This window comes from Musca domestica, unplaced genomic scaffold (assembly GCF_030504385.1).
Source record: "Musca domestica strain aabys unplaced genomic scaffold, Musca_domestica.polishedcontigs.V.1.1 8, whole genome shotgun sequence".
Lineage (NCBI taxonomy): Eukaryota > Metazoa > Arthropoda > Insecta > Diptera > Muscidae > Musca > Musca domestica.
The window spans coordinates 16023468-16038244 of record NW_026712409.1 but is presented as its reverse complement, the minus strand read 5'-3'; the positions used below and the strand labels follow the sequence as shown (position 1 = coordinate 16038244).

The 14777-nt window shown below is 35.8% G+C and overlaps 2 protein-coding genes across 2 annotated transcripts; both read right to left on the bottom strand.

Moving 5' to 3' along the window:
* Positions 1-1909: 1909 nt before the first annotated feature.
* LOC101890178 (zinc finger protein 239) lies at positions 1910-3490 on the bottom strand. Its single transcript, XM_005177019.4, has 4 exons — positions 3345-3490; positions 3158-3247; positions 2521-3086; positions 1910-2456 (listed from the first exon to the last, which is right to left on the bottom strand). The coding sequence occupies exons 2-4, from the start codon at positions 3236-3238 to the stop codon at positions 2183-2185; spliced, it is 921 nt and encodes a 306-aa protein (XP_005177076.1). The 5' UTR covers positions 3239-3247; positions 3345-3490; the 3' UTR covers positions 1910-2182.
* Positions 3491-4754: 1264 nt separating this feature from the next.
* Positions 4755-14160, bottom strand: LOC101900184 (UDP-glycosyltransferase UGT4). The gene is made up of 4 exons (XM_005177086.4): positions 13877-14160; positions 9062-9326; positions 8535-8996; positions 4755-5688 (listed from the first exon to the last, which is right to left on the bottom strand). The coding sequence occupies exons 1-4, from the start codon at positions 13895-13897 to the stop codon at positions 4808-4810; spliced, it is 1629 nt and encodes a 542-aa protein (XP_005177143.1). The 5' UTR covers positions 13898-14160; the 3' UTR covers positions 4755-4807.
* Positions 14161-14777: the final 617 nt, after the last annotated feature.

Here is a 14777-nt window from a genome sequence, read left to right as displayed (position 1 = left end):
GTGTTTCAAAACCACGAACCAATATCTCCACGCAGAGAGATTTCTCTCTCTCTCTCTCTCTCTCTGAGCAATTATTAAAATATAAAATATTCTGATTTGTTTCCCAAAACTGAATATATTTTTGATATCTTACAAGTAATTATTTCAGAATAAATGTGATTACCAAACTATTTTTCATTTCGAATATTGAAATATAGTACATAATAAAGGATTTTCATGCATTAGTATTTGACAGATCACGTGGGATTTCAGACATGGTGTCAAAGAGAAAGATGCTCAGTATGCTTTGACATTTCATCTTGAACAGACTTACTAACGAGCATGGCAGAAGAATACAGGTAGATGCATCAACGCTTGGAAACATTGATATGTCAAAAAAATTTAAATGTTTTTTCAAATATAAGTAGATTTTTTTATGTTTTATTATACTACGTCATTCGGAGGCTATTATAATTCGCGTTTTTCAACAATTTTTACAAATTTAAATAATTTTTCATTCAACATTTTCAATTCCAAAATTGGTTTGACAGTTCATTGTCCCAGCAGCTGTGTCGACGCGTCTACCTATATTCTTCTACCATGCTAACGAGCAACGCTTGCAAATCATTGAATTTTTTTACCAAAATCAGTGTTCGGTTCGAAATGTGTTTCGCGCTTTACGTCCGATTTATGGTCTACATAATCGACCAAGTGAGCAAACAATTAATGCGATTGTGACCAAGTTTCGCACTCAGTTTACTTTATTGGACATTAAACCAACCACACGAATGCGTACAGTGCGTACAGAAGAGAATATTGCGTCTGTTTCTGAGAGTGTTGCTGAAGACCGTGAAATGTCGATTCGTCGCCGTTCGCAGCAATTGGGTTTGTGTTATTCGACCACAAGGAAGATTTTACGCAAAGATCTTGGTGTAAAACCATATAAAATACAGCTCGTGCAAGAACTGAAGCCGAACGATCTGTCACAACGTCGAATTTTCAGTGAATGGGCCCTAGAAAAGTTGGCAGAAAATCCTCTTTTTTATCGACAAATTTTGTTCAGCGGTGAGGCTCATTTCTGTTTGAATGGCTACGTAAATAAGCAAAATTTCCGCATTTGGAGTGAAGAGGAACCAGAAGCCGTTCAAGAACTGCCCATGCATCCCGAAAAATGCACTGTTTGGTGTGGTTTGTACGCTGGTGGAATCATTGGACCGTATTTTTTCAAAGATGCTGTTGGACGCAACGTTTCGGTGAATGGCGATCGATATCGTTCGATGTTAACAAACTTTTTGTTGCCAAAAATGGAAGAACTGAACTTGGTTGACATGTGGTTTCAACAAGATGGCGCTACATGCCACATAGCTCCCGATTCTATGGCCATTTTGAGGGAAAACTTCGGAGAACAATTCATCTCAAGAAATGGACCGGCAAGTGGGCCACCAAGATCATGCGATTTGACGCCTTTAGACTATTTTTTGTGGGGCAACGTCAAGTCTAAAGTCTACAGAAGTAAGCCAGCAACTATTCAAGCTTTGGAAGACAACATTTCCGAAGAAATTCGGGCTATTCCGGCCAAAATGCTCGAAAAAGTTGCCCAAAATTGGACTTTCCGAATGGACCACCTAAGACGCAGCCGCGGTCAACATTTAAATGAAATTATCTTCAAAAAGTAAATGTCATGGACCAATCTAACGTTTCAAATAAAGAACCGATGAGATTTTGCAAATTTTATGCGTTTTTTTTTTAAGTTATCAAGCTCTTAACAAATCACTCTTTATATAGTTCAGTCTTCTCAATTGCCCCAATGTCGTTTTGAAATTTAAATCTCGTAAAAACCGTTACCATTCTGTTTGAAAATCGAATAGTAATAGTTATAATGAGTAAATAATCAGTTTATTACACTTCTAGCGTCTAAGAAAAATCCAAGTTTTTATTTAATGAATATTTTTCTTCATTCTTTATTATTATTTTATTCATTGTTTTTTTATTGAATTAATATTACTTTAATTTTTAAAATTATTTGAACTAAACAAGAAAAAAAATTACAAAGACGGCAAAAATATGGATTTTTGCGCGCCTCTTTGGCTTGGCTCCCAAACCTGTTCATATTTACGTACATCTGTGTGTTACGTACTTGGTATATGTCTCTGCTCTGCCTGTGTTTGTGTATGTCTCTGTGATTGTTTGTTTGTTTACCTTTTTATCGGCTGGTCTCAATGATAATTTCATGAGTATCCAATTGGGATACACTAAATTTCAAGGGAGCATAGGTGCCCAAACTTGCACCCGTCTCAATGGGTAACATATGATCATCGACATGTTCGGAAGTTTCTTCAACAATCACCTCATGGATCTGGTCTGGGTTGAATTTCTGCTCAAGGGCCGATTGGGCATTTTCATTGCATTCGCCTTCATGCATTTCGAAATCGGTGAAATTGTTAAAAACGGAACGGCATACGGCACATTCAAACCCCCTTTTAATTGTTCAAACGGAATCATTAGTTTATGTGAATATTTGTGCAAGATCAGACTACTTACACTGGCTGTTCATCAGCTAATTCTAGATTTTGTTTTGCAATGGCCTGGGCCTCTTCAATGGTTGCCTTCATATCGATGTCCATACCCTCCTTGACATGTGAATGCAAATGCTTTTTAAAATTGCCCAGTTGTATGAAGGATTTCTCACAAATCCTACAGGAATAGGGTTTCGTGTTCAAATGACCCATAATGTGTTTCTTAAGATTAACCCGTTGCGAAAAGTAGCGGCCGCAACGTTTACAACGGAATGGTTTCTCTCCCGTGTGGGTTAGCTGATGACGCTGCATATTGGATTGCTGGGTAAATGATTTTGTACAAAAAGAACACTGATATGGTCGTTCGCCATTATGCACGGAATAGTGGCGATTTAAATTCACTGACTGGGCAAATGCCTTGCCGCAGATGCGACAGACAAAGGGGCGCACATCGTTGTGCACCTTCATGTGGCGTTCCAAATTGCCGCTATTGCAGAAATATTTCTGGCACATTTTGCATTCGTACGATGACTTGGTTTGTGAATGGACTTCCTTTTTGTGTAAAAGCTGGTCGCGCTTGCAAGGGAATATCTGCGAAATTAAAGAAATGTGAATAAAACTCGAACGAGCAATGGAAAACCCAATGGGAGTTTCGTACATACCTTGTTGCATCTTTTGCAAGTGTACATGGACACCATGCCATTCATTGGCACCGTCTCCTCATATTCCTCGGTTGTAGCCATGTCGCCCTCCTAAAGTTGTGTAAGCAAAACAAATGCCATATTAACATGTCAGCCGTGTGTTAAATAGGTTGTAATATTTGTTGCTGTCGCAGTGATTGACAAATACCTGTTTTCTTTTGGAAAGAAGGCTCCAAAATATGTGAGGTTTTCTTGTGGGACCAAGTGGAAAACAGTAATTTCTTCTCGCAAGGGTTGATGGATAGGAATAAAAGTCATATGGTTGACAACAAAATATGGGTAACCAATAGTGAGTAACCAACAACTTGTTGTGATTAGTGCATGACGTAGAAGTGGGTTTGTGGTAGTGACGTAAACGTAGCGGAGAGTGAGAAACTTCTTGAAAAAAATGTTTTTGTGTAATTTTTAATCATTTGACAACAAAAAACTGATAATTGATATCAATTGGACATTAAATGTAACCTGAATATATGTATATAACCAAAAAATCAACTAGGTGCACACAAACTGTAACAGAAATAAAAATCGTTCCGTTTGTTTACCTATTATCCAAATTGTAAAACCGTGGCACAATTAATGAGGTAGGATCATTGGCAAATTAGTTATATATTTGGAAATGATTTATCATTTTCGAATATTATACCCTCCACCATAGTATGGAGAGTATATTAAGTTTGTCATTATGTTTGTAACACCACGAAATATACATTTTAGACCCCACAAAGTATATATATTCTTGATCAGCATAAAATTCTATGTCGATTTAGCGTTGTCTGTCCGTCTGTGGAAATCAATCTAGCTTCCGAATGAATTGAAGTAGAATGATACAATATTACTTAAATTTATATTATGTCAGCAGAACTTTTGGTATTGAAAATTGGCAATGTAGGTCTAGGTTTTGGTATAGCCCCCATATAACTGTACCTCCTGATATTCGGTATTTTGACGATTCTAGCGACATTATTCACCGGAATTGTTTCAAATTTGGTATTTGAAGTTCGTAATGGATATTACAGGCTATGACAGAAAATTGTCTGTGCAGGTCCACGTCTTCTTATAGCCCCCATATAACGGTACCTCCCGAAATACGGTATTTCGATGACTTTAGCAACATTATTCTGCAGAATTGTTTCAATTTTGGTATTTAAAGTTCGTAATGGATACTACAGCCTAAGACAGAATATCGTCTGTGCAGTTCCACGTCTTCGAATAGCCCCCATATAATGGTACCTCCCTATATTCGGTATTTTTGATGATTTTACCTACATTATTCATCGATTTTTTCCAAGTTTCGCATTTGAATATTGTAATGGCTTATGACAAAGGTTGCCTATGCAGGTACACGTGGTCGCATAGATTTAATATTTAAAAAAAATTAACGGATTTTATTTTTAAAAAAAATTGCCAAATTCGTTCCAAAATATAATATGCGGAAAGAGTAGCTATTAAATCTCATTATTCGTATATTTCATATAATTGAAAAGCATAGCTAGCTAAGTCCCAGACTTTTTGAACTGCCCTCGTATATCACTTTTTTTTCAAATAATAAAAACTCACATTTTACTTTCTTAGAAAATAAAAGCTCTTTATTCTTAAAATTATCTTAAAAAACTAATTTAGTTTTGAAAACATTTTCTCCGTTTGGCGTTTCCTCCATAGGAACAGTCCCAAGAAATACAGGCCCACCAGAGATGCCAATGTGAGTAGTAGTAACAAGAAATTATAAATCATAAGATCACTTAAATGCATTTGATCCAAAGGCATGCCAATGCCTTGGGTCTTCAAGGGCTGGCTGCCGTAGCGCAAGATGTAATCCAACCAAAATAGGGCACTTGCCAGACCACCCAATGGCCGATCGCGATATATTTTCGAGATGTCACGAATATTCAAAACATAAAACTCCTTATTGGCCATGGCGTCCAATGCCCAATTCAGGGAAGCCTCTGTGAAATTGGCATAATCAATGCGTAGACCAATTTGCAGCTTCTCAGCAGTTTGGACATTTTCCAATTCATTGTCGAACAATGGTATACCCACAATGGGAACATGACGTATTATAGCCTCTTGCAGAGCCATTAAATCGCCATTCATAATGAACAGCTTAATGTGAGGATGGGCCAAAATATCCGTCTGTGGCACTAAATGATTGAGCATAACATTCTTGGGTAATCCATCGATTTTCTTCAGATCATGACATGTCATCAGGAAACGTTCATCACGTTTGCTAAAGACATGCAGCAGTACTTCCATTCTTTCTTTGGGAATTTCACTGCAAAGTTGTTCATCGCCTAGATTTACATATACCACACCGGAACGGGCCTCATCGAGGAAGCGCCTGACATGCCATGGCAGCTCACGCGGTGCACGTATTTGTAATCCTCCGACGGGTATTATGTTTGGTATCAGAGGTTTCGGTGTGGCCAGGGGGTAGTAATCGTTGACCAAAAGTAAAGCTAGATTCGACTGAAGTTCAACAATGGATGGTATTTGACCTGTGGAGAAGAAACCCAAAGGGAAAATTAAATGAGGATAACAATGTCAATACTTAAGAACATTAAAAGCTAAATTGGCGCCCAATGCGGTCAGTAAAATATTAATTATTATTGTTATTATTATTATTATTATTATTATTATTATTATTATTATTATTATTATTATTATTATTATTATTATTATTATTATTATTATTATTAAATATTATTAAGATTAGGAAAAACAAAAGATTAAGTGGCGCCCAATGCGTGTGAATAGCTACATAAGGTTAGTTTGGAGATTTAACAATTCGCACTTCAAATATAACTTCATACTTGATGCAGTCGTTTTAAATAGAGTTAATTAAAAATGGCCTGAGCAACGGCCTTGTGTTGTAAATAACAAAATGATTTAAAAGTACTTGTAATTAAAAACTGCATGCCATTTATTAATATTTCCTATAAAGTGGCGCCCAACGTAAGAGATTGAGAATATTAATTAAATCGTGCAAATTACGAACGTTGTCTAGTAGCTAACGTAGTTGAATTTAAGCATATATGCCGTCAATTAATTGGTATTTTGATATTGGCGACCAACATGGGATAGATGTTCAAAAAATCATTTAGATTTAAGATTTCAGCTATTATTTAGCATAGCTTGTCTATGGTTTCTTTTATAAATACGTTTTCGGTGTATCTTATTCTATTAACTTTAAGTGGCGCCCAACGTGTAAATTATATTCTACGTTTTTAGTCAGACATTTGCATGTATAAATGCTGGGTGATATCAAAAGTCTCCGGAAATGGCATATTTGGTTTTAAAAACCAAATTTGATTATTCGATATTTTCTAATAACTCAGTGGTGCCCAAATGGGGGAAAAATAGATATTTTTGAAAAATCATGAAGATTTAAGCCAGTCGGGACAGCAGTACACATAATTAATTGAAAATACAAATTTAGATTGTTCACATCTTAAAGTGGCGCCCAACGTATATGAAGTTGTTTAAAGAATTAACTAGATAAGATAAGATCAGATCCCCTGCTTATTTAACATAAACGAGTGTATACACATTTACTTTTACAAATACACTTTCAATTCACCAAGTTTAACGACTTGTAAGTGGCGCCCAACGTAAGAAATTTAAAGACACTGCTACTTTTATAAATACAATTTCGATCAATCTATTCTAGCCACACTTTAGTGGCGCCCAACATTTCAATTAGGTTCTATGTTTTTGAACAGATATTTTCATGGATAATACCTAAAGTATATGGAAATGGTATATTTGGTTTTAAACCTCAAGTTTTAGTTGTCGATATTTTACAGTCACTAAGTGGCGCCCAAAGTGTCAAAATGCAGATATTTGAAAAAAAAAAATCATTAAGATTCGAGGAAAGCTATAATATCGAACGGTCAGAAGGAAAGATATTTGATTTAAAAGCTTAACTTAAATTGTCGATATCTTAAAGTGGCGCCCAACATGTGTGAAGTTGTTAAAAGGATTATCTAGATCAGATCAGATCCCCTTGTGCTGGTGGCGCCCAACGTGTGAATTTGAGGGAATTAAAAATTAGTTAATATTTTAAGTAGTTTGATTTTAAAAGCCAACTTTGGCTTTTTTATATGTTAGGCTATAAGTGGCGCCCAATGTGTGAGTCGTGATAATTTCCTAATATTTATGTAGAAGAAATAGTCAGCAATTTTTATACCCTCAGCCATATTGTTACAGAGGGTATATATCATTTGACAAGGCCAAAACGTATCTTATCGAAATAACGGTTTTAGACCATAGGTCCGTCCGTCCGTCCGTCGATAACGATAATCTAATTTTGCTCGAACTTTGAAAATCCTAACATTTGCATCAGTGCTAAGTCAGGTCAGTGCCTCCCCCACAAAGTCTCAAATTTTTGAATAATTATAACTCTTATTAAATGTGGTGTAAGTGTCCGATTGTCTTCAAATTTCACACATCCCAATATTTATACTAGCATAAGGTCTGGTGTTAAGATGGAATATATCGGTCCACTCCTTCTGGTACCTCCCCCCCCCAAGGAAGGTCGAAATTTTCGAAAAATAGATTTTCTGTATAGAAAGTGAAAGGACAGTGTGATTTTGCTCCATCTTTGATAATCCTAATATTTGCATCAATGCTACGTTAGGTGCGAAAATGGACAATATCGGTTCACTCCATCCAGTACCGCCACCACAATGGGTCAAAATTTTGAATAATTATAACTCTTATTAAAATTAATGTAAGTGCTCGATTATCTTCAAACTACACACATCACCATACTTTTATTTTATTGACCCAAGGTCTGGTGTAAAGATGGAATATATCGGTTACTCCTTCTGGTACCTCCTCCACAAAGGGTCAAAATTTTGAATAACCGAAACGATTATAAAATCCGAAACCAGCATCCGGCTCTTCAAATTACATACATCACAATATATTTATTTATCCAAGGTCTGATATGAAGATGGGACATATCAATTCACTCCTTCTGGTACTTTCCCACAAAGGTTCAAATTTTTAATTATCCATGAAGCTCATAAAATGGGGAATTAACTTCCGATTCCATTCAACCTTGGCACATAAAAATATTTCTATCAACACAAGATCTGTTATAAAGATGGTAGATATCGGACCATTTCTTCTGGTACCTCCTCCTACCTATCCGGGTGTAGATTTAGCTAATAATATTTGGCATTCTAAAGTCAAGTTGACATTTTTCATATTTTCTAACTTATAAGTGGCGCCCGACGTCTAAGTCACTACAAATAAAAAGTTTCTTAGCCCCTTGAATAGTAACAAAATAATGCCTTAAACCCCTTGCTTTTAGTGATTCAACTCGAAATTTCCTTACCTTGCAGCTGTGGCAAATATTTCCGGATCACCTGCTCCTGTTTGGCATAATGTTCCGAAATGAATGCGTCACGGCGTCTCCGGCATTGCTTAATATTATCCAATCTTTGCCAAAATCCAATGCTCGTATCATAATTCTCCAAATTGTAGGGTAAACATGCTGATGGTACCACAATCTCCTGTACCCGTTCCATATAATTTGCAAAATCCGAACTCACAATACCCACAACGGGTGTTCGAAAGTAATAACCTAAAGCCAACAGAGCCTCCGTATAAAACAAGTCCACAATTATCAAATCATAATCGAATTGTTCCGGTGGTGTATCCAAGATATCTTTGACTTGATAATTACTCAGGAAATAATCCATTAGCGAATGGCCAGCATGGGCTAAATATTTGACGAGTTTTTCATCGCCAACTTTACTAAGTTCCTGGAGATCCTTGGTGCCGGATTGTTTTTGAACTGCATGAAGGGACGGGAGATACAATTTTAGAATAGTAAAAATTTGAGGAATTTCCTATACCTACCCTCCTTCCAAAATGGAAATTCTGGTTCCACAACAATTTCCCTTAGATTATCCAGGCGATCGTCCAAACGATGACTGGTAAATATGGTCACATTATGCTCCCTTCGTGCCAATTCCATCATAAATGTTCGCATCAGCATAAAATGACTTTCACTGGCATGCGGGAAGATTCCCAGGATTTTGGCTGCATTTGCGGCAATGTTGTGACTGCCCAAGCTTGCCAGGATAATAAATATTTTCAGCCATTTTAGAAAATCATGTATAAGCTGAAAGAGAAAAATGGAAAATTATTATCTTGCTCCTTTACTTTTTTAAAAATGGTAAAAGTTCCAAAAATAGTAAGGGTAAAAACGGTCCTTTTTTGTTTTATGCCACTGTTTTGTGTAAAGGAATATGTTTCCATTAAAAAAATATAAATATTTTTGCACGTAAAATAACTTATACATATAGCGGATAATAGAGTTTTTCTCTACAAAAAAACCAAACCAATTTTAATATAATTACATTATTACGATTATGGCGCCCAACGTTCAATTCAAGTTCATTTGAAGCCTTAAAGGGTGCATTTCTCCCCCCAAAAAATCTATATTAGTCTAGTATTTAAATTACCAACTTTAAAAATAGTCAAGAGCCAAAAGGTTATTTCAATATGGCGCCCAATGTGGCCGAAAGCGCACGCAGTTATTATACCCTCCACCATTCTATGGAGGGTATATTAACTTTGTCATTCCGTTTGTAACTCCTCGAAATACTAATGCCAGACCTAACAAAAATCGTCAGGCTTAATCCCATTGTTGTTGTTTTTATAAAACAACATTTGTTTTTTAGTGGAGAACGAACTTGATCGGCGTAAAATTCTAAGACGATTTAGCGATGTCCGTCTGTCTGTTGTAATCACGCTATCTTTCGAACGAATTGAGATAGAAGGCTAAAATTTTGTTTATTTTGTCAGTATGCAGGTTAAGTTCGTAAATGGGTCATATAGGTCCACGTTTTCATATAGCCCTCCTATAACGATACCTCCAATATTCTGTATTTTGATGATTTTAGCGACATTATTTACCGGAATTGTTTCAAATTTGGTATTTGAAGTTCGAAATGGATACTACAACCTAGGACAGAAAATTGTCTGTGCAGGTCCACGTCTTCGTATAGCCCCCATATAACGGTACCTCCCGATATTCGGTATTTTGATGATTTTAGCGACCTTTTTCCCGTAAGTAATTTAAAATTTAGTATTTGAAGTTCAAAATGGATACTACACCCTAAGACAGAAAATTGTCTGTGCAGGTCCACGTCTTCGTATAGCCCCCATATAACGGTACCTCCCTATATTCGGTATTTTGATGATTTTAGCGACATTATTCACCGGAATTGTTTCAAATTTGGTATCTGAAGTTCGAAATGGACACTACAGCCTAAGACAGAAAATTGTCTGTGCAGGTCCAGGTCTTCGTATAGGCCCATATACCAGTACCTCCCTATATTCGGTATTTTGACGAGTTTAGGTACAATACCCACCGAAATTGTTTGAGATGTCGAATTTGAAGTTCGTAATGGATGCTACAGTCTGTGACAGAAAATTGTCTATGCAGGTCCAGGTCTTCGTATAGCTCGGACATAACGGTACCTCCCTATATACTTTAATATATAATCAACAATGCCTCTGTGGGTCCACGTCGTATAGACCCCAATATAACGCTTATATTCGGTTATATTTTTAAGTTTTTAATAGAATTTTTAACGAATTTTATTTTTTAAAAATTTTCAAATTCTTTCCAAATGGTGGAGGGTATTCAAAGTTCGACTCGGCCGAACTTACTGCTTTTTAACTTGTTTTTCAACTCAAGTTGTATCTTTCAATTTGTCTAGGCTTAAAGGGTGAATTATTTCTTCCAATAAATCATATAGACCCATTGTTTTATATCGTCCTCAAGAAGTGGTATCCTTCCGATTCCCGGCGTTACTATTTTTAATTTTTAGTCTTCCAACTATGTATTTGGTATATTATATATGTAAGGGATATGGTGTTACACTTATGATTTCGTTGTTTCACAACCATTCTTCCAGCTGAATTGTGGATGTCCTAACGAACCAGCTGGCGTTCGATTATAAAATTCTTTGCTTACACAATTGTTTAATATAAGTTCCTTGAATACTATCGTACTTAGCCATAATATTTGACTAAATTAATTGATTTGTCGCAATGTTCGATATTTGGAGTAACTCCCAACGTAGCAGAATATTAATAAATTGATCAACTTAAATTCAAGTTTGATTCATCGATATTTTCTAGTCTTTGCGGTGGCGCCCAACGTGTTTGAATGAATTGACAGAATTGATAATGTACAATGTTCACCAGCTGTTCACCCTGTTAGATTTGTCACCATGAGTGGGGCTCAACGTAACCGAGTGTTAAAAGCTTAAAATATTTATAAAAAATTTTCTAGTCTTAGGTGGCGCCCAAAGTGTGAGAATTTAGATCATGCACAATTCACGTAACGGTATATATAATTTCTAATAAAATTATTGATTTTTCGCTATGTTGGAGATTTTAAGTGGCGCCCAACTTTAGTAAAATGTTAAAAACTTAATCAAGTGAAAATATCGATAAAATTATCGATTAAATTATCGATAAAATTAAAATATGCATTGTTCACGTAAGATTCGTATAGCGGTACATACAAACCACATTGATTGATTGGTCGCCATTTTTGAGCTTTTGATGGCGCCCAAACGAATGTTAACAACTCAATCAACTGAAAATATCAATAAACTTTTTCTAGTCTTAAGTGGCGTCAAACGTGTGGTCTTAGCCATAATGTGTGCTTGAAATTTTGAGTGGCGCCCAACGTAAACGAGTGTGGCTTATGTTGATTTAAGGGCTATACTTGGTTTGTCCTGATATATGGCGTTGTGTGTTTTTTTTTTTGGGGGGGGAGTAAAATTTCGTTTCGTTCTTCTGCTCCTCCACGAAACAATTAATCTGCTGTAATCAGGGTAACAATACCTACCTGTGATAAAACTTTCAAAATGGGCCAAACATAGCCCCTGAACTCAAATTGCTCCCCGAATGTTGGTGGCGCCCAACGTATGAAAATGTAAACACAATATAGTTGACCTATTCAATGGACTTGTTTAAGGTGTACTGTTATAAATTCTCATATAAATAACCTTTTTCACACACTCACATGCATTTTTGTCCATAATCTCGTTGGTCACCCTAGATGTAGGTTCATAATTTTTGTGACCAAAGGTAGCTCAATTTTCCGTAACACTACCAAAGGGAAGAGTTATTCGTACTAGGTAATGTCAACCTAATCTAAATTGATCGTAAATCTCTCTTTCAGAAAAATTCCAACATTGTTCTCCTGTTTTGTATATTCATAGAGTCAGAGACTTCGTAGATTTCAGGCACATTTTCAATTCGAAGTTGTTGTAATTTTTCAATGCTACTTTTAGAGGTGATAATACATAAAGAGACTTTTTTCTAGCACATCATTTGTGGGCTGTTTTTATACCCTACACCACAAGGTGGTCAGGGTATTATGTCTTTGTGCATTTATTTTGTAACAGGCAAAAGGAAACGAGATATACCCATAGTTCCTTTTGATGATCTGCATAGAATCACATTCTGAGTTGATTTATGCATGTCCGTCCATCCGTCCGTCCGTCTGTCTGTCTGTCCATGTATTTTTGTTAACAAAGTACAGTTCGCATTTATTGCCCTATCCAGATGAAATTTTGCACAGACCCTATTGAAATCGGTCAAAATTTAGATATAACAACAATATTTGGGGAAATATATCAAATACAGCTCAGAAATACATTTGCCAAATTTTATCGAGATCGGTTCAGATTTGGATATAGCTCCCATATATAACTTCGTCCGATTTACCTTTTATTGTGCACCGAACGTCTAATATTTGGCCAAATGGGATGGAATTTGGCACTTACGACCGAATTGAGTCTAGAAGCTAGTATGTCAAATTTGGTGAAGATCGGTTCAGATATAGCTATAGCTCCCATATATATATTGCTCATCCGATTTGTTATATTTGTTACCCACAACTGTAATATGCACTCAAGTTCGTCCCATAATTTGAACTCGGCCACCCTTAAGCCCTTTGTTCTATTACGAAGAAATCAGCCGTCCTCTTATGTACTTTCGCCTTAGAGGAAGTGAAGCTTTCTCTTATTTTAATGGTGATCCTAATGTTTTTAATGCTTTTGCAAGGCCTTCGGAGGTTGTTGGTACTTTTTCGAAGGTCATTCCCGATTTAATTGTTGCATTAGAAATAACAACAATATAAATATTCTAATCAGTTACAAATCAATAATTACATATGTGTAAAAACAACAACAACAATCGAAAAACGTGGGAAATAACATTGAAATAAAATTTACGATGCTGTTGGCTGGCGCCTTGACATCATAACCGAAAAAAAGTCACCGGAACATAAACAATACCCAGAGGAATCAAGGCATGATTGGGACACATCATGTTTCGTTTGTTGTTATTTTTTTTTTTTCAATATTCAAAAAATAATCTCTTGCTCTGGTTCTGTTTGGTGATTTAGTCAGTCCGCCAGCCAGCCTTAGTCTTATCTTTTGAAGAAATGTGAACCACTGGCCGTGATTTGTGTCAACTTTTCTTGTTAGTGTAATTTCAATTTAATATTTAATTCATGTTGTTGTTTCTCAATTTTTTTATTTTCATCCTCTTTAGTTGTTGTAATTTTAAATTCAAATCATTTTTTTATAGAAATTTCAAGAAATTCATAATTTGTGTTTTTTTTTTCTTTCAAAAACTAACCAATTTGGAAATGTGTTGCATGGTTTTGTTGTAGTTGTTGTTGTTCTTGGGGGCCAGATGTTGTTTATTTTGGATTAATTGCCGAGTGAACTCTCTGTGCAATAGAGATGAATGAAATTGTTTTTTGTTCTTGTATTTTATGTGTGCTACTTGTTGTTGCACGGCACTGCAATTTTGTTGTACGAAATTTCGTATTTTTTATGGCATCATAGAGATTTCGTAAGAATTTCACTTATTTATCTTTTTTTCTTTTAATATTTCACTTTCAATTTCTTTTCCTCTTTTTTACTCTTCTTAAATTTTTTTTCTCTTCCTTTTAATTCAAAATAATAAATCTTCTCATAATTTTTGGTATTCAAATTTCCCTCGTTGTTACACTTTTGAATTCGCATTCCAGACTGATTTCATTCAGAACAGTTCCATTGTTCTGAAGTCCATCCAGGCTGCTGTTGTGTGAATTCACTCAACTCATTCACACATACGAAGCTTTGCCGCTCCATATCAAATTGTGCTTCTATTGTTGTTTACAAAAAAAAACAACATATTTTGCTGGAATGGGGGCCACAATGTATAAGGGGGGAGATGGGGCGGAATAGCTGCCTATGACTTTAGCGGGATATTGTGCAAGTATCTTGTGGTTTGTGGGAAGAATAGCCGGAACATGACAGAGAGTATGAAAAACATAAAATAATTTTTTTTTGTACTCATGGCAAATTTGTTGTAATGTCTCTCATGTCGTATTTGTTGTTGTATTATTGAAATACGCTGAGCAGGAAAATGCAAAAGATCATATGAACGAATAAATTTGAACCACACCAAGATCTTCTTACACACATTCCTTGGGTATGCAATATGAGATTGTCGGCCGGAAAATGAGAATGTGTTCTTATAGAAAACAAGT

Excerpts from the sequence above, each read along its gene's own strand:
- LOC101890178 (XM_005177019.4), bottom strand. The coding sequence starts at position 3,238 with ATGGCTACAACCGAGGAATATGAGGAGACGGTGCCAATGAATGGCATG. Across the intron at positions 3,087-3,157 it reads CTTGCAAAAGATGCAACAAG|ATATTCCCTTGCAAGCGCGA; the intron begins GTATGTACGAAA and ends TTAATTTCGCAG. Across the intron at positions 2,457-2,520 it reads TTAGCTGATGAACAGCCAGT|GGGGTTTGAATGTGCCGTAT; the intron begins GTAAGTAGTCTG and ends AACAATTAAAAG.
- LOC101900184 (XM_005177086.4), bottom strand. The coding sequence starts at position 13,897 with ATGCAACACATTTCCAAATTG. Across the intron at positions 9,327-13,876 it reads TGCAACACATTTCCAAATTG|CTTATACATGATTTTCTAAA; the intron begins GTTAGTTTTTGA and ends TTTCTCTTTCAG. Across the intron at positions 8,997-9,061 it reads ATTTCCATTTTGGAAGGAGG|TTCAAAAACAATCCGGCACC; the intron begins GTAGGTATAGGA and ends CCCTTCATGCAG.